The sequence below is a fragment of the Lotus japonicus genome, chromosome 3 (assembly GCF_012489685.1).
Source record: "Lotus japonicus ecotype B-129 chromosome 3, LjGifu_v1.2".
In the NCBI taxonomy this organism is placed as follows: Eukaryota; Viridiplantae; Streptophyta; class Magnoliopsida; order Fabales; family Fabaceae; genus Lotus; species Lotus japonicus.
The window spans coordinates 60,394,727-60,413,928 of record NC_080043.1 but is presented as its reverse complement, the minus strand read 5'-3'; the positions used below and the strand labels follow the sequence as shown (position 1 = coordinate 60,413,928).

General features: G+C 40.8%; 1 protein-coding gene across 1 annotated transcript; it reads left to right on the top strand.

Annotated features, from left to right (window-relative positions):
* Nucleotides 1-13,382: 13,382 nt before the first annotated feature.
* LOC130744448 (uncharacterized) lies at nt 13,383-18,301 on the top strand. The gene is made up of 3 exons (XM_057596632.1): nt 13,383-13,536; nt 14,221-14,502; nt 18,249-18,301. The coding sequence occupies exons 1-3, from the start codon at nt 13,383-13,385 to the stop codon at nt 18,299-18,301; spliced, it is 489 nt and encodes a 162-aa protein (XP_057452615.1).
* Nucleotides 18,302-19,202: the final 901 nt, after the last annotated feature.

The window sequence follows — 19,202 nt, the reverse complement described above, 5'->3', positions numbered from 1 at the left end:
GCAAACTTCTGATAATCTTCTTGACATGATCACCAGTAGAGTAGCCCTTGTTTAGCACTCTGATTCCAGCAATCAGAGTTTGAAACCTTGAGTACATCTCCTCAATGGTTTCACCAGATTCCATCTTAAACTGCTCATATTGTTGTATGAGACCAAGAGCCTTGGTTTCCTTAACTTCTTCATTTCCTTCATGCGTCATGACCAAGGAGTCAAAGATGGATTTAGCAGTTTCTTTGTCAGAGATCTTCTCATACTCAATGTATGATATTGAGCTGAACAGCATAGACTTCTCCTTGTGATGATCCTTGAAACGCTTCTTCTGAGCGTCAGTCATTTCAGAACGAGGAATCTTCACTCCTGAAGCATCTACTGGATCAGTATAGCCTTCAATGACCATATCCCAGATATCTGGGTCAGTGCCAAGGAAATAACATTCTATTCTATCTTTCCAGTACTCAAACTTTTCACCATCAAAGATTGGTGCTCTGAGTTGATTGTTGTTGTTGTTGTTATCAGCGGAAGTATTGGCTTGGACCATTGTTTGTTTTTCACACAAGGTTCTGGATCACTGAACACTGTTAGGTGTTAAAATCAGAACCGGAGCTCTGATGCCAATTGAAGGTGCGAAAAACACTAGAAAGGGGGGGTTTGAATAGAGTTTTTGAATCACGGATATACTTTTTAAGCTTTTTCAAAACCCTAAGATAAAAACTAAGTGTTGAATGATGGGAAGAAAAGCACGCAAGTATTTTATCCTGGTTCACTTGAGATAAAAGCTCAAGCTAATCCAGTCCACCTGTGAAGGTGATTTCTTCCTTCTTCTGATGAAGGCAATCCACTAAAATCAATGAGTGTTACAACTGCACTTTGCAACCTGCTAAGTGACTAACAATACACTGATTTTCACACTAGTATCCTCTTAAGAAGCTGATCTACCGATCCTCTTAAGACTAGCTAAATACTGAATCAGCCTTGATTCAGTCCTCTCAAGATCCGACCAACCTTGGTCTCTTGATGAACTTTACAATATGATGTAAAAGGTTTCGGGTTTACAATAAGTGCTTCTAACAAGCGAATAGTAAACTCAGATGTTTAAGAACAGTGAAGAAATAATGCTAAGAGAATGGTTCGTATGTGTTGAATATTTTCAGCAAAGTTTCTTAGCTTCTTTCTTCTTTCTTCAGCCTTTATATACTCCAAGACTTGTGATGTAGCCGTTGCTAGGGTTTTATCCGTTGGAGTGGCAATTCTGTGATATCAGACTGCTAGGCTGTACAAGGTAGGTGGCGGACAGACTGAGACATGTACGACGCTGTACTGTGAAAGCGACATGTCCTTTCACCAGTTGACTTGAGATCAAGGAGCTTCAGATGAACGTTGGTGAAGCTTCTGATCATCATCGGATTGAAGCTTGGATTCTTCTGACCTTGCAACTTCTGCTTCTGAATAAGTTCTTCAGAACTTCTGATCATCAGAGCTAGAATAGCTTGGGTCTTCAGAACCAACTTCTTGCAGGTCTTCAGAACTTGAGTCTTCTGCTTCTGGACCGTTCCACTGGAACATCTGGTCTTCAGAACTTCTGACTTGAGTTCTTTAGATCTTCTTGAGAGCTTCCATCTTCAGAGCTTCTGAAGTATTTGCAACTGTTCAGAACGAGCATGGTAGGTTAATGAGCTCTCTTTTTAGTAACCCTTGGTTCTTCTTCTTCTGATCGAATAGGCTTGGGTCAGATTCAGAACCTGTTTGTCACAACTTAAAAAGACAAACATTAGGGTACCACAATTGTTCATCATCACAAACCTTAATTGTAATCATCAAAACATAGAGATGCAACCACTGATCAAACCTTGATCTTACAAAAAGTCGGGACAAGCACGAGCATAGTGTCCCGGCTTCCCACACTTGAAGCAGGTCACTTCCCTGTTCAGAGTCTGATCTCCAGAACCACTAGCAGCACCCGTCATGGGTCAGTAAGATCCTAAAGTAAACCCTCTTCCAGCAGGACGTTGATATGGCCTCCTGTTCTGAAATTTCCCCCTGCCTTGAAAATTTTGAGAGCCCGACCTCATCGGCCCTCCCGTTCCAGCACGGTTCAACCTCCTGTTCTTCATCAGTTCCACTTCTGTGGCTTTCTCAACCAAAGACTGGAAGCGCATGATTCCCAATGGCCTCACTGAGTCCTTGATATCAGGCCTCAGTCCATTAACAAAGCGCTTACACATGTAGCGCTCATCAACATGATCGTTGAAAAATTGGTAATGCTTCACGAGAGATTCCAACTTGGAAGCAAATTCTGGTACAGACATACCTCCTTGTCGGAGTGTCAGAAACTGTGCCTCCCGCTCATCCCGAGCACTTGTTGGAAAATACTTTTCCAAGAACGCAGTTCGAAAGGAGTTCCAGTTGATCTCCTCATGATTGGCTTCCATAATCCCCCTGGTGCCTCTCCACCAGTACTCAGCATCACCAAGCAGCAGATAAGTTGCCATGCCCACCTTGGCACCCTCAACAGTCTGCAATACGCCAAATATCTTCTCGATTTCCTGGATCCAGAGATCCGCTTTGTCCGAGTCAGTACCACCCGAGAACTTTGGTGGATCTTGTCTCCTGAAGTCATTCAGGCCCTTGTTCTGGTCCTGTGTCACTTCCCTCTGACGCTGATGCTGATAACGTGCTTCCTCAGCCGCACGCCTCATAACATTATCATTCGCCTGTGCAGTCACAGCTTGGGCCATAGTGGCCATCATCTCAGCTAATTGGTTAGTGTTCACCATGTTCTGTTAAGTCAAACAAACAGTTAGTACTCATCATAAGATAGCATCTAACATAACTATACAATATGATTAAGCAATAACTTCAATCAATTCTAAGCGAAAAATCGCTTGCAGACAATCAATTTTCACTCTTTGCAGAGTCACACAACCTAGCACAGAAGACCTATTCCCCAAAGACTCCCGAAAGACTCGACAAGCTCTGATACCACAATGTAACACCCCGATTTCAGTGGCGTCACTTTAGTAACCAAAAAGAAACTTAAAGCGGAAAAACGTGAATATTTTTTTTTCGATAATAGAATCAAAGACTGAAAGAAATAAAACTCAACAACAAAAGATAACAGAACTAATATACAATAATTACAGCCCCCGCTGTAAGTAGCAAACCACATCACGAGTATCCTCCAGTGACGGGAAGTAACAGAAAGTAACGCCCGTAGGCAATATGTACAGTCCAAAAGGAAAGGTTAAGTGTCCGCAACACAATCCTTCAAAAATGAGAATAAGTTAGCCCAAACGGCCTAAAACAAGACCCCCTAGTCCAACCAACTCTCTGTGATTTCCATAAAGAAACCACACAAAAAGTTATCGGCAGGAAACTACCCTGTCCCCAAATAGAAACATGACAGTCAGAGCTAAGACTCTACTCCTACACTAATCCTGTCTCGAGGAGCTCACACCAGCACTCAAAACTACATGCTAGCGTGATCGTCGTCCGAATCTGAATCCAGGACGACCAAGTCTATGTACACCATCCTCCCTCCTCTCGCTACCCCGATGCGCTCTTGTGCTGGCCTCACGGGCTTAGGGACCGAGCCAAAGTCATCGATGATAGCAACAGTGGGTGAGCTGGACTCCGCAGAAGTCCCTCCCACAGGCTCCTCCTCTGAGGGGTCCTCATCATCCGAAGATGACGGTGGTGGTGGTGCTCCTACTCCGGGTCCGCAGTACACGCCGGGTGGCAGGTTGAAGCTCACAGTGTACCTCCTCAGCACTCCCTCCGTCAAGTGTCCCAGGCGGTCGACACGGTCCTCCATAATCCTCCCCGAATAGGTCGCTCGGTGGCCAGCGGGGTCGACCACCCATGAGTCGCGGTCATCCTGGTCCAGCATCTCAAACCCGGTCCCCCCGAAGGGTGGACCATCGTAAACCAGTCCGCCATGGACATCTGACAATGGGCGTAGTCCGCCAAAGCACACACAGAAGACGCGAGGGTCAATTCCAAAGAATTATGTAAATAATAACTCCAATAGGTACAGATAAGGGGTAGCCACTTAGGCTTATAAGTTAGAGGTTGCATCCTAGAGTTGTATATTTCACAATGAATATAAAAGACGATAATAACAATTAGCATGCATCAAATAGGATTAACAAGTAACAATCACACTCAGCAACTAAGTCAGTATGCATGTTGCAAGAAATGCAATGCCGGTTGAAAAGATTCATTCCGGAGGGATGGACATCAACGGATCAGCCCTAACACCAGCCATGGTGGGATCATTTCGGCCCGCGTGCCTCTTACACCAACAACAACGGTAGTCAGATCAGCAGTAAACCCTAAGGTCTGCCATTTCGGTCTGCTACTAAGAATCACCTAGCAGTGTTCTTACGCGAAAATCCGGGTCTTATGACCATTTTGGAATCCACCGAGGTCCGGCATCCCACCGTGTGTTAACCTCTTAATGTGTGCATGAATGCAAAGTGATTAGCCAAACAACGTCTCCGACCTCACTCGACACGTCGCCACGTGTTCTAGCTAACTTATTGTCTCTAAAAAGAATACCCTAAGGTAAAGTCGATTCTGCGACAAAAGACCATTAAACACGAAACACATTATCTCATGATGATTCCTCGAATCATCCGACTCATCTCCATCCGATGGTCAAAACTGCTCAGTGAGCTAAGAGTATCAACATACTCGTAAACTACCTGTTTCCCGGCTTATCTTTTAGATAGCCCAACAACACAACTGCTCCTCGAGCAAAAGAGTATCAACATACTCAGAACTTATTAGTTCCCTCAACACTTGGACTCGACGACACTTCTCATTTTCCAAAACTAAGATTTGAATCCTAAGCTTTCCTTCGAGATTGTTATCATTATTTAAAGGTTTAGAGGTTGTTTAATGTCTTATGAATTTTCCTTGTAAAATAGTTTCCATTTATTTTTATCGCAAATCTTATGAGTTCCAAAGATCCCATAATCCCAAGTAACTCCCAAAGAATGTCTCGATCCACTAGAACAATAACAGGGCCCGAACCTCCGTTCGTCCCGTCAAACTTTCCCAAAATCTCAAAATAAATTCGGCATAACATGCCCGTTATCCTCACTCTGAAGCATAACAGATATATGTGTAATAGCATAGTTAAATTAGCACAGTCCAACAATCATGGCACATATATCAACACATCCTAGATTAACCATGTAGCACTTAGCATTTAGAGCAAATATCACACATCCTAGATTAACCATTTAGCACATAGCATGTGAATCAATCTCAAAAACAATCAATAGATGAATAATCATCATTGTCAGCCGAAGCCTCAGAAAACATTTCCCAGTCAAACACAAACAAGTGCATAAACAGTAAATCAAGTCGAATGCGTCGACACCTAAAGCATTAACTAATAGTTCAGTGAGTAGCCCTCACCTGTAGTTCCTCCAGGGTTCTCCTCAAACGTTCCTTCACACTCCACGCCTTGTTCTTCGGGAAATTCCTCAAATGAACCTTAGAGCAAAAACCACAGAATTCCATCATAATCAGTCAGAAACTCAGCAATCAATACTCACTAAGGTTACACGAAGTAGCATATACTCCGAGGTACGATAATCTAGCGTGATAGAATGAGTTTTCGAAAAAGAAATTTTCTTCCTCCCCCTAGGGTGCTCACGGCCACACATCACAATTGTGTGTGTCGATTTTTCTTCGATCAAACTTGGTTCCTAGGCTATCATTAGTCCTAACTAAGGTGAATCTAAACTCGGAAAAATTATCGGATCGAAAACTGTCACAGGGGTATTTTGGTCAATATTTTTAGCTCAGAATTTCAAAATTGGAAATTCGAAAAACAAATTGGATGGGGACGTCAACAACGACGTTTATGACGACTAATCCTACTAGCACTAAGCTAAGTCGTGAATTTTCAGCTTAAAGGATGAGACTTTGTCTAAAAATGGGTATTTCCTACATAAATGAATTCCGGCGGCATTTCGGCGACATTCGGCAAAATGTAATCCGCTAGAAGTACTCTTGGGTACGTAGGGAATATGTTTAGACACTAAAATCAAGCTATTTGAACAGTTTTACAAAAAGCTCCAAACTTTGAGCACAGAAAGACATAGAAGAATACGACAGAATTGACGATCAGAAGTGAGGGATAGTATCTATACCTCGTAGTCTTCGAATAGCAACGAATGGTGAAGCAATCGGGCAAGAAACGGAGAAAATCCTCCTTCTCCTCTTCCTCCTTGTGCTCGCGGGTTTGGGAAAGAAAATGGGTGAGTTTTGCCAAATTTTCCATTTTCTTGCTATTTATAGGTTTTGGAAAATGCGGAAAAATGAAAATTTCGCGATTCCAATTTTTCCGGCTTCATTCTCCGTGAATTCTAAGATAGGTTTTGGCGACAGAATTCTAAAACTCAAAAGAGGTTTCTTGGAATTAAGGTAAACAATCCAAAGTCGATGTAAATCTATTTTACCCGAAAAACTACTTTTTGCAGTGGATGTCGGAAGAGAAAACTTCCTTCTAAAGAAAGATTGGAAACATCAAGAGAAATGGGTGTACGCGTGTGGAATCTTCATTTGAAGCTCCGAATAGAAAAAGTCTTCATCAACCGTTCATTTTAGGTTTCTTGCTATCAGGGTTTTAGTTTCGGCAAACCTCCGAGGATTGGAATCGGACGTTCGTACATTCTAGGGTTTCGCATCGAAACGCTTGTTATAGATGGAGTAAGAGATGTTCTAACATTTCTCTAAAGATTTTTGGAATTAGTTTCCATCGTGTCTTTAAGTGTAAATTAGCTATTTACTAGTGCTCTTGCCTTAGGTTTAAGTGAATATTAATCGTGCTATAACTTTTATCGACTTTGATACAATCCTTAGACTTTTCCTGAACTTTCTCCTTCATAGATTTTTTCCATTCAATAAACTCTTGTTCAGGTTTCCCTTCACGATACATCAAACCTAATCGCGAATAGGAATTTTATTCACTTATTCTAAACTTAAAAACTTGGGTCTTACACATGCCCTAGCCGTCGCCGCCTCCAGCTCTCTCTGTACGTCGCCGATCTCGCTCAACCCAGAAGCCGTCGCCGCCTCCAGCTCTCTCTGTACATCGCCGATCTCGCTCAACTCCCCTCTGTAGAAGCCGTCGCCGCCTCCAGCTGTCTCTGTACGTTGCCGCCTCCAACAGCTCTTTTGCGTCGCCTCCATCGGCCATCAAAGGTAATCTTCTCTCCCTCTTATCTTCTCTCCTCTTCTCTAGTTTCCATTTTATGATCTGTATAGATCTAAGGAAGGATCGAGCTATTGGAACTGTGCTGGTATTTGCCTTGTATTCCCTGTGTGGGATCTCTGTAGCTGGGTTGTTATGTTACCATGTTTTTTGATGGGTTGTTTATGCTATTTATTTTTTTATCTGTTCTGTTTGAGTAGGAATGAGAATTTCCTCTACTTCATCTTCTTCAGAAGAATGAAGTGAATATGATAGAAACTAGAAAGGCTTGTGTTACTGTTTTAGTGTTTTGTGTGCTGCACTTCTCTTATTGTTTTCTCTATTGACCATTGTCTTGTGGCTGGGACCTAGGCTTCTTTCATTGTATTATTTTTCTCTTTTTGTACTGTTCTTTTATGAATATGTTCCTATTATGGACTGATTAATTTATTTTCTCTTTTTGTACTGTTCTTTTATGAATATGTTCATCATCTTCCTTTGTTAGAAGCTGTTATATTATTTCAAATTAAATACACCCAACTGTGTTGTAATGTAATAAATAACTAATTTTTGTTGTTCTTTGGCTGTTGTTTAGAGTTAATATGACCGAAGATCAAATTGATGGGACTCAAGTAGGGAGTGCTCTCACTCCACCAACAAGAAGCACTCCTACTCCTACTTATGTTGCTGCATCTGCAGCAAATGAAGAACCAGAGCTTTCTCCCGTGGAAGGACGAGGCAAGAAAAGAAAAGCGACCGAAATGCCTTCTAAACCTCCTTCTAGACCTCCTTCAAGTGCTTGGGATAATTTTAAGAGAGAGGGTGGTGACAAGGCAGTCTGCATTTGGTGTGGAAAATGTTATGCAGGTAATACCTCTACTCATGGAACTAGCAATTTATTGAAACATGGTAAAAAATGCATGAAGAACCCTAATAGGAAAAATGACAAGAAGCAAAAAACACTTCATCTAGGTTCAGAGGCTGAAGGCGATACTACAGTATCATTTAAATTAGTGGACTTTAACCAAGAAAAAACTAGGGAGGAGCTTGCAAAGATGATTATTTTGGATGAACTTCCATTTAAGTTTGTTGAAAATCAGGGATTTAAAGGTTTCATGCCTGAGGCTCAGCCTAGATTCAAAATCCCTAGTCCCATGACAGTGTATAGAGATTGCATGAGGCTGTTTAAGGAAGAGAGGGTGACATTGATGTCTCTTTTGTCCATGAACTATCAAATGGTGTCCTTAACCACTGATATTTGGACTTCTATTCAAAATATGAGTTACATGTGTGTGACCGCTCACTATATTGATGAAGGGTGGGAATTAAACAAGAAGATAATTGGTTTTGGGCAGATTGCTGATCATAAGGGGGATGCCATAGGGAAAACCTTGGAGAAATGTTTGAAAGATTGGGGGATCACTAGTGTTTGCTGTGTCACAGTGGATAATGCTAGTGCTAACAAATCTGCTCTTTCTTATTTGACTAAGAATATGAGTGCTTGGAATGGTAAAACTTTATTGAATGGAAAGTATATGCATATGAGGTGTTGTGCCCATATTTTAAATCTCATTGTTTCTTATGGGTTGAAGGAAATTGAGGTTTGCATTACTAAGATAAGGGCTGCTTGTAGGTATGTTAGGTCATCTCCAACTAGGAATGACTATTTTAAAAAATTTGTCATAAAGGCAAACATTACTAGTGAGCATAAGGTTGTGCTTGATGTGCCAACAAGGTGGAATTTCACCTATTTAAAGTTGGAGGTGGCTGAAAAGTTTGAAAGAGCATTTGATAGACTTGAATATGATGATCTCTCTTATGTGGTTTCTCTTACTGTGGATAAAGGGTCGGAGTGTCCTAATTATGATGATTGGACTCGTGCTCGCACTATAATGAAATTCTTGAAGGTTTTTTATGAGACTACACTTGCGGTTTCTTCTTCATTGGAAATTACTTCCAACTCTTTCTTTCGCAAGTTGGTTAATATTCATGGAATTTTGAACTCATTTATTGCTGGGAATGATATTGGGTTGAAGTCCATTGCCATTAAAATGAAAGAGTAACTTGACAAGTATAGGGATATGGAATCTGTGAATTATATGTTGTTGGTGGCTTTGTTTCATGATCCTCGTTTTAAATTGGATTATATTGAGTTTAGCTTGACAAAAATGTATGCTGCTGATGAATGTATGTCTGTGGTTGATAAATTGAAACATATTATCAAGGAGTTTTTTGCACATTATCAAGCTAAGTATCCTATTGTGCCTGATGGTGAAGCTACTAGTGTGATATCTTCTGATTCGTCCTCCATTTCACATTCTAGTGTTCTTGAATCAAGTCTATCTGTTGATGATGAGTATAGATTGAGACAAAAGAAAAAATTGGGTGAACACAAGAAAAATGAATTAGAGAGATACATTGAGGATGATGGAGAGGATGATGTGCATCTTGATCTCTTAAAATGGTGGAGAGGCAAGACGCAGAAGTATTATGTTCTTTCATGTATGGCTAGGGATCTGTTAGCTATACCAGTGTCTACAGTTTCATCTGAGTCTGCATTTAGCACCGGAGGACGTATTCTTGATTCCTACCGTAGTTCCTTGAGTCCTAAAACAGTTGAGGCTTTGGTATGCACCCAAAACTAGTTGAAGGACACCCCTAGGAGGATTATTGCTGAGGTGCATAATAAACCTACTGATGTGCTGCAAGTTGAGACCGGTATGTTTGTTTAAATTGAATGATATGATTTTAATTTTGCTTCTTTTGTTTTTATGTGGTTTTAAACTTGAAAATTTGATATTCATTTTAATGTTGTATAATTAGACATGTCTGAAGTTGGATGTTATGATGAGGATGGTGATGGCACTTGGTAAAGGAAGTATTAGTGAGGTAATATTCAAATGTAATAATTTTATTCATTTTACTAATTTTACACATGAAATGAATGTGTTACTGACTTATTGTTATTTGCAGGAGGCTAGAAACTATGCTTATTGGAGTTATGCAGTATTGCTGATTATTCTTTTTGTCATGGCTATGGATGTTCACTTCATCACTTGTATCCTTGGACTAGTTATGTGTCAGACCCAGGATTTTAGAATTAAATAAATAATTAATTTCCAACTCACGCATAGAATTTTGTGTCAGCGTGAGGGGAACCTGACTTGGGTTTAATGTTTGGATTAGCGTTATGAAGAAGAAAGTCCAGGAAATGACTAAGAATAGTATTATAGTCGATATAGTTTATAGCACAAGTAGTATTCGATTATACCTAGGACGAGAGCGTCAGTAAATGACTAATTCGCACTTAAAGACACGATGGAAACTAATTCCAAAAATCTTCAGAGAAATGTTAGAACTTCTCTTAATCCTTCCATGACAAGCGTTTTGATGCGAAACCCTGGAATGCACGAACGTCCGATTCTAATTCTCGGAGGGTTGCCGAAACTAAAACCCTGACAGCTCAAGAAACCTAGAATAAACGGTTGATGAAGACTTTTTCTGTTCGGAGCTTCAAATATAGATTTCATCCGCTCATGCCCACTCTAATCGATGTTCCAAATCTTTCTTCAGAAGGAAGTTTCTGCATCCGAGGTCAAAACCATAAAGTGCATTTTAAGCCGGTAAACATTAAAAACAAGCCTCGAAAACCAAAAATCATACTGATATTTCTTGGAAGAAATAGAAGATCCAGCGGGAAGAATATCGTGTCTAAAATACGTTGGAATCAGTAGGAAAAATCGGAATCGCGAAATAATCATTTTCTCACGTTTTCAATTTCCTCTAAATAGGACTTCGAAAACTCAAAAAAAAATCGCATCATCCTTTTCATTTTCTTTGTTGGCCGTGGGTGAGCTTGAGGGAGAAAGGAGGAAGAGTTTTTTTCCGGTTCTTGCCTGATCGTTGCTCTGTTCGTTGCTACGTGTAGGCCTCGAGGTACTGATGTTATTTCTTTCTTCTGATCTTAAATTCCGTCACTTTTTGTTATGTCTTTCTGTGCTCCAAGTTTTGACCTTTTTTGTAAAACTGTCCAAATAACTTGATTTTAGTGTCTAAACTTATTCCCTACGTGCCCTTGAGCATGTTTAGCGGATTACATTTTGCCGAATGTCGCCGATAGGCCGCCGAGTTTCGATTCTGCTCAAAATACCCATTTTGGGCTAAAGTTCCATCCTTTGGGCTTAAAACTCTCGACTGAGCTTAGTGTTAGTAGGATTAGTCGTCATAATCGTCGTTCGTGTCGACCCCATCTAATTTGTTTTTCGAAATTCTGATTTTGAGTTTCCGAGTTAAAAATATTGACCAAAATACCCCTGCGACAGTTTTCGATCCGATAATTTTCTGAGAGTTTCCCTGGCCTAGATATCGCCTAAGAATACCTAGGAATCGATTTAGATCGAAGAAAAAGTTCGGAAACCCTATTTTACATAGTGGCCGAAACCTATTGCTTAGGGTACCGTGTCCAAAAATAATTTTTGGGTCTCTATGACTTGAGCCATTGCGTAGCTCTTTCGATTGTCGAAATTTTGGCGCTGGTTTCGTGTCATTCCGAGTTCTGTAGCTCGAGTTATGCTCGTTTTAGCGAACGAAGTCTCCGTTGTCAATTTGTGCTTAAATAGGAACTCCGAAGCTTTGAAAGCTTTCTTTCCGGTTTCGATTAGTGTTATTAGAGAGTGTTGTTTCTAGTGAGACTCGTGTTGATGATTGTGTTTCCTTGTTCTAGGTTCACAACTTCCATGCCCAACTTCTACTCACGAAGGTAAGGGTAACTCAGTTTTAAGGCGTTATAAAGTGGTGGTGTGGTGGTGATTGTCCCACGTGATCGTCCCATCTTTCAGGATGTCCTAAAGTGGCAGTGTGGTGGTGATTGTCCCACGTGATTGTCCCGTCTTTCATGGGCGTTATTAAGTGGCAGTGGAGTGGATATTTTCACAGGACTGTCCCGTCTTTCATGGGCGTTATTAACTGGCATTCAGGGGGTTTCGTTCTCCGTCTGTCCCGTCTTTCATGGGCGTTATTTGGTGATAGTTCAGGGGAGTCCGTTTCCCGCTCTGTCCCGTCTTGAGAGACACTATTGATCGATCCATTTTGGTAGCAGCATATAGTTGCATTATAGGGAACTAACACTTGACCCTATGTTGTTGGATTTTAGTTATTGGTTTATTGGTATTATATTGTTGAGATTGTCGTTATCTGAATTGATGTTATATTGTTGAGAGTTTTTGATATCTGATTTGATGGCATATGTTAAGTTGTTGATATACGAGTTTAATTATGTTGCTAGTTCATTTACCATGATAGGTAATTAAATTTGAATAGCATGATTTTCTCTTTCATACATGGTATTTGCATGGAGTTAACCCTTTCTATTTGCTACTTGTTGTTTGGGCGCTTAACGCTATTAGGCGATGGAGAGCCTTCCGCTGAAGCTTAGCTGTTCAAGTTGTAGACGGTGAGCGTGGGCGGTCGAGTAGAGGTGGATGAAGCAGTTGCTTCACCCTTTTTGGTGGACTATGTCTGAGTTTCTTTTTCCTTCTGAAAACTTTGTTGTTTAAACCTTATATTCGCCACTTGTCTAAGTGAGCGTACTTATTTTGGAAACTTGTTCATGATGATGTAAGACACTATTATTATTATGTCGGGAACGGGTTGTTAAATTAAGATTATGATATGTATAAACTGTGTTTAGTTGTTTTGAAAAGAAAAAAAATATATCGAGTTTTCTTAGGATTATGAAATAGTCCTTAGACTTTGTTAGGTTACTAATGTGACTCCTCAGTTGAGAAACCGGGGTGTTACAATTGTGGTATCAGAGCTTTGGTCTAGAAAACCAGAGTTTTTGGGTAGAGTGTCTGCTTAAGATGTTTGAACTCTGAGACCGATTGATGAGGTGTCAATCGGAGGAAGAGTGTGCTTGATTACTGTTTATATAAATTATTCTTGAAGGTTGTTCATAGGTGAATAACCTTATGCTAGTTATCGTTAATTATATATTTGATATAAGTATATACATAGTTAGTTATTATAGAACCTCGTGTTGTTCTGGCCTGAGTATCTGTTGTGGTCTTTGACTGTTCATGAAAACAGGAACAGGAGGTTTCCACAACTGGACGAGACTCAAGGTTCAGACAACATGAATCTGATGGAGCAAGCTATTGCTAATCTGACTGCCCTTATGGCACAACAAGTTACTAACACTGCCGCAAGGGAAGACGCTGAAGCTCAACATGCTGCTACTCCTGCTTTGGTGGCTGCACAAAACCATGCTGAAGAAAATGCTCGTCGTGTTCAGCTTGAGAAGCGTGAACAAGCTGCTGCTCAGACGAGGGGTATGAACGATTTCAAGCGTCAGGATCCGCCGAAGTTCTCTGGGGGCTTCGATCCGGAAGAAGCTGACTTATGGCTCCAGGAGTTGGAGAAGATCTTCACCTTTCTGCGTACCACTGCTGAGATGAAAGTGAATTATGCAACCTACCTGCTAACGGGTGAAGCTGAGTATTGGTGGCGTGGGGCTAGGGCTATGATGGAGGCTGACCATCAAGCCATCACTTGGGAGTGTTTCCGGGGAGCTTTCCTGGACAAGTACTTTCCTGCTAGTGCCAGAGCTGCTAAGGAGGCGCAGTTTCTGAGACTCTGTCAAGGAGGCATGACCGTTGCTGAGTATGCTGCAAAATTGGAGTCGTTGGCGAAACATTTTCGCTACTTTAGAGGATAGATAGATGAAGGCTATATGTGTGAGCGCTTCATTGATGGGATGAGTTATGAGCTACAGAGGGCGGTGCAACCGCTAGGACTGAATCGCTACCAAGTGCTGGTGGAGAAGACCAAGGGGATTGAGGCCATTGATAATGCAAGGGGAAAATTCCAAGGTCTGAACAAGCCTTACCAAGGAAGTGGAGGTCCAGCTAGGACTAACCAATGAAGAAGTGACAAGGGTAGGAATTTCCATAAGAAGCCGTATGTTCGTCCTCAGGGTGAGGGGACAGTTTCTGGTTCCTTTTATCCTACGGGAGGGAATGCTATTGCACGGAGACCTCTATCAGTGAGTTTAGAGGGTGTGACTTGCTTCAAGTGCAACAAGACAGGGCATTATGCTAACAACTGTAATGAGATGGTGTGTTGGAACTGCAACAAGTTAGGCCATCATTCTAGGGGTTGCAAGGCTCCTAAGGTTGAGGTTGCTGCGAATGTTGCTGGGACAAGGAGGCCTACTGCTGGTGGAAGAGTCTACTCGATTACTGGAACTGAAGCTGATGAAGACGATGGTTTAATCCGCAGTACCTGCGAGATTGCGGGTAATTCCCTTATCGCGCTATTTGATTCTGGTGCTACGCATTCATTCATAGACTTAGCTTGTGCGACGTGGTTAAAACTAGATGTGACAGAATCACCGTTCGACCTGATAGTATCTACTCTTGTTTCATAAGGATGAAACAGTAGAAGGAATAGAAGTTAAGAGACGGATTCTGATGAGAGGTCGTATGAGTTCCAGGAGTAGGGTAGTATCTTTTGCAAGGAGGAGTGTGAGAAAGCGAAAGGATAATAGAGGTCCAAACTTATTAAAGGTGTAGTAGACTTTAAGTCTGAGAATTCTTGTCCTAAGTGGATAAAACCTGGAGACTGTTAGACTTTGGATAGTAAACTAAGGATTTGATTGACATAGGAGTGACAAGGTTAAGGACGGAAAGTTCTAGCCTTTAGTTGCAGACTGAAGGTTGTTATTTGTGAGAGAGTCACCAAGAACCTAAGGGCAAACGAGACCTAGAGGATAGCTTAGAAAATGTTATGTGAGGGAATGGCACTCCCGAGTTTCTCTGACACCAAGTTTCGAGGACGAAGCTTTCTTTTTGGGGGGTAGTATTGTAAGACCCAGGATTTTAGAATTAAATAAATAATTAATTTCCAACTCACGCATAGAATTTTGTGTCAGCGTGAGGGGAACCTGACTTGGGTTTAATGTTTGGATTAGCGTTATGAAGAAGAAAGTCCAGGAAATGACTAAGAATAGTATTATAGTCGATATAGTTTATAGCACAAGTAGTATTCGATTATACCTAGGACGAGAGCGTCAGTAAATGACTAATTCGCACTTAAAGACACGATGGAAACTAATTCCAAAAATCTTCAGAGAAATGTTAGAACTTCTCTTAATCCTTCCATGACAAGCGTTTTGATGCGAAACCTGGAATGCACGAACGTCCGATTCTAATTCTCGGAGGGTTGCCGAAACTAAAACCCTGACAGCTCAAGAAACCTAGAATAAACGGTTGATGAAGACTTTTTCTGTTCGGAGCTTCAAATAAAGATTTCATCCGCGCAAGCCCACTCTAATCGATGTTCCAAATCTTTCTTCAGAAGGAAGTTTCTGCATCCGAGGTCAAAACCATAAAGTGCATTTTAAGCCGGTAAACATTAAAAACAAGCCTCGAAAACCAAAAATCATACTGATATTTCTTGGAAGAAATAGAAGATCCAGCGGGAAGAATATCGTGTCTAAAATACGTTGGAATCAGTAGGAAAAATCGGAATCGCGAAATAATCATTTTCTCACGTTTTCAATTTCCTCTAAATAGGACTTCAAAAACTCAAAAAAAAATCGCATCATCCTTTTCATTTTCTTTGTTGGCCGTGGGTGAGCTTGAGGGAGAAAGGAGGAAGAGTTTTTTTTCCGGTTCTTGCCTGATCGTTGCTCTGTTCGTTGCTACGTGTAGGCCTCGAGGTACTGATGTTATTTCTTTCTTCTGATCTTAAATTCCGTCACTTTTTGTTATGTCTTTCTGTGCTCCAAGTTTTGACCTTTTTTGTAAAACTGTCCAAATAACTTGATTTTAGTGTCTAAACTTATTCCCTACGTGCCCTTGAGCATGTTTAGCGGATTACATTTTGCCGAATGTCCATTTTGGGCTAAAGTTCCGTCCTTTGGGCTTAAAACTCTCGACTGAGCTTAGTGTTAGTAGGATTAGTCGTCATAATCGTCGTTCGTGTCGACCCCATCTAATTTGTTTTTCGAAATTCTGATTTTGAGTTTCCGAGTTAAAAATATTGACCAAAATACCCCTGCGACAGTTTTCGATCCGATAATTTTCTGAGAGTTTCCCTGGCCTAGATATCGCCTAAGAATACCTAGGAATCGATTTAGATCGAAGAAAAAGTTCGGAAACCCTATTTTACATAGTGGCCGAAACCTATTGCTTAGGGTACCGTGTCCAAAAATAAATTTTGGGTCTCTATGACCTGAGCCATTGTGTAGCTCTTTCGACTGTCGAAATTTTGGCGCTGGTTTCGTGTCATTCCGAGTTCTGTAGCACGAGTTATGCTCGTTTTAGCGAACGAAGTCTCCGTTGTCAATTTGTGCTTAAATAGGAACTCCGAAGCTTTGAAAGCTTTCTTTCCGGTTTTGATCAGTGTTATTAGATAGTGTTGTTTCTAGTGAGACTTCTGTTGATGATTGTGTTTCCTTGTTCTAGGTTCACAACTTCCATGCCCAACTTCTACTCACGAAGGTAAGGGTAACTCAGTTTTAGCGCGTCTTTGAGTCTTGCATGCTTTTATTGTACTGCATGCGTTTGAGATGAAGGTGTTTAATTTGATTGGCAAGTGATTGAAATATTTGCATGTTTTGTAATGTTGTATGCTTGCTTATGTTGAATGTTTTCTGAGGCTTGTGCTAAATGTTTTCTGAAGGCTTCGGCCGAGTAAACTTATTGAGACGTGTGTCTCCGTTTTCTGAGAGGCTTCGGCCGTTTACTGGTTTCTGTCATTGAACTGAGTTAGTATTTGAGTGAATTGAGTTATGTTCGTTGATAATAGGAATAACATGTGGTTACTCCGAATAAATCATTGGTTTGGGCATTGTGGTATTGACTTGGCATATAGGGCTTGGTCTTGAAGTGGCAATGTGGTGGTGATTGTCCCACGTGATTGTCCCGTCTTTTAAGGCGTTATAAAGTGGCGGTGTGGTGGTGATTGTCCCACGTGATCGTCCCATCTTTCGGGATGTCCTAAAGTAGCAGTGTGGTGGTGATTGTCCCACGTGATTGTCCCGTCTTTCATGGGCGTTATTAAGTGGCATTCAGGGGGGTTCGTTCTCCGTCTGTCCCGTCTTTCATGGGCGTTATTTGGTGATAGTTCAGGGGAGTTCGTTTCCCGCTCTGTCCCGTCTTGAGAGACACTATTGATCGATCCATTTTGGTAGCAGCATATAGTTGCATTATAGGGAACTAACACTTGACCCTATGTTGTTGGATTTTAGTTATTGGTTTATTGGTATTGTATTGTTGAGGTTGTCGTTATCTGAATTGATGTTATATTGTTGAGAGTTTTTGATATCTGATTTGATGGTATATGTTAAGTTGTTGATATACGAGTTTAGTTATGTTGCTAGTTCATTTACCATGATAGGTAATTAAATTTGAATAGCATGATTTTCTCTTTCATACATGGTATTTGCATGGAGTTAACCCTTTCTATTTGCTACTTGTTGTTTGGGCACTTAACGCTATTAGGCGATGGAGAGCCTTCCGCTGAAGCTTAGCTGTTCAAGTTGTAGACCGTGAGCGTGGGCGGTCGAGTAGAGGTGGATGAAGCAGTTGCTTCACCCTTTTCGGTGGACTATGTCTGAGTTTCTATTGCCTTCTCAAAACTTTGTTGTTTAAACCTTATATTCGCCACTTATCTAAGTGAGCGTACTTATTTTGGAAACTTGTTCATGATGATGTAAGACACTATTATTATTATGTCAGGAACGGGTTGTTAAATTAAGATTATGATATGTATAAACTGTGTTTAGTTGTTTTGAAAAGAAAAAAAATATATCGAGTTTTGTTAGGATTATGCAATAGTCCTTAGACTTTGTTAGGTTACTAATGTGACTCCTCAGTTGAGAAACCGGGGTGTTACATTATGTACTCTTGCTATTTTGTCTTGTAATTATGGAGTTGTTATGGTTATGGATCAAGGATGTGACTTGGACTATTTATGCCTTGAAGTTTAGGATATGTCTTTGACTTGTTTGCTTTAATGACTAATGTGTACTGTGTAGTTTGGATGATCTGCACTTTTGTACTTGGAGTTAGATTCAAGATATGGATGTAATTTTGACTTGATATTCTTGGATCATGGGTTTAAGAAATGGATGTAATTCAAGATATGGATGTGCACTTGATTATGAATCAAGGACATCATCTGCATTTTGATATTTTATGGTATTTGGCTTTTAGCCATTTGATGCCATTATGATATGTGATACTTCCTATCTCATGTTATTTGGTATATTATTTTTAATCATTTTCATACTATTTAGTATATCATGTTTTGAGGTTTTTAAAGAAATTTTAATATTTTTTTCCATTTTTATAAAATATTTCAGATTTAATATTATTTTAATTGCGATCCAATCAATCCATCCGAACCAATCCGAACATTGTCGGGTTGGATCGGATCGGATCCGAAGGTGTAAAATCAAGAAATCCGAACCAACCCAACCCAATCAATTTTGATCGGTTCGGGTTCTATTTAGCTTGAAAAACCGCCCAACCCAACCCGCGTGCACCCCTAATTGATAAGACAAACTCTCCCTCCTATTGATAGTGTTTTCTGCTTCCAGGAGGAGATCTTCTTCCTCATCTTAGTCAACACGGGTTGCCATAACACTGCACTCCTAGGACTCCCCCCCGATTGGTAAACCCAAGTATACAAAGGGAAGGTTTGTTACCTTACAGTTCAGAATAGAGGCAAACATGTGAATGTCTGCACTTGGGACACTAATACCCGCGCAACCGCTTTTCAAGAAATTCACCCTTAGTCCTGACGCCAACTCAAAGCATCTCAGGATGCAATTCCAAGTCAGAATATTCTGTAGAGAAGCATCCCCCATCATTAATGTGTCATCTGCAAACTGGAGTACTGCCACTTCAATCTCGCCCTCTTTCCCGAACTTGAACCCATTAAGCACCCGAATATCCAAGGCCTTCTAAACAACGCCAGATAGACCCTC

What these genes read in the sequence shown, in the direction of transcription:
- LOC130744448 (XM_057596632.1), top strand. Translation starts at nt 13,383, where the DNA reads ATGGCACAACAAGTTACTAACACTGCCGCAAGGGAAGACGCTGAAGCT. An exon ending in AGCTGCTGCTCAGACGAGGG is followed by an intron (nt 13,537 to 14,220) that starts GTATGAACGATT and finishes ATCCTACGGGAG; the next exon opens with GGAATGCTATTGCACGGAGA. An exon ending in CAGTACCTGCGAGATTGCGG is followed by an intron (nt 14,503 to 18,248) that starts GTAATTCCCTTA and finishes TGTACTGTGTAG; the next exon opens with TTTGGATGATCTGCACTTTT.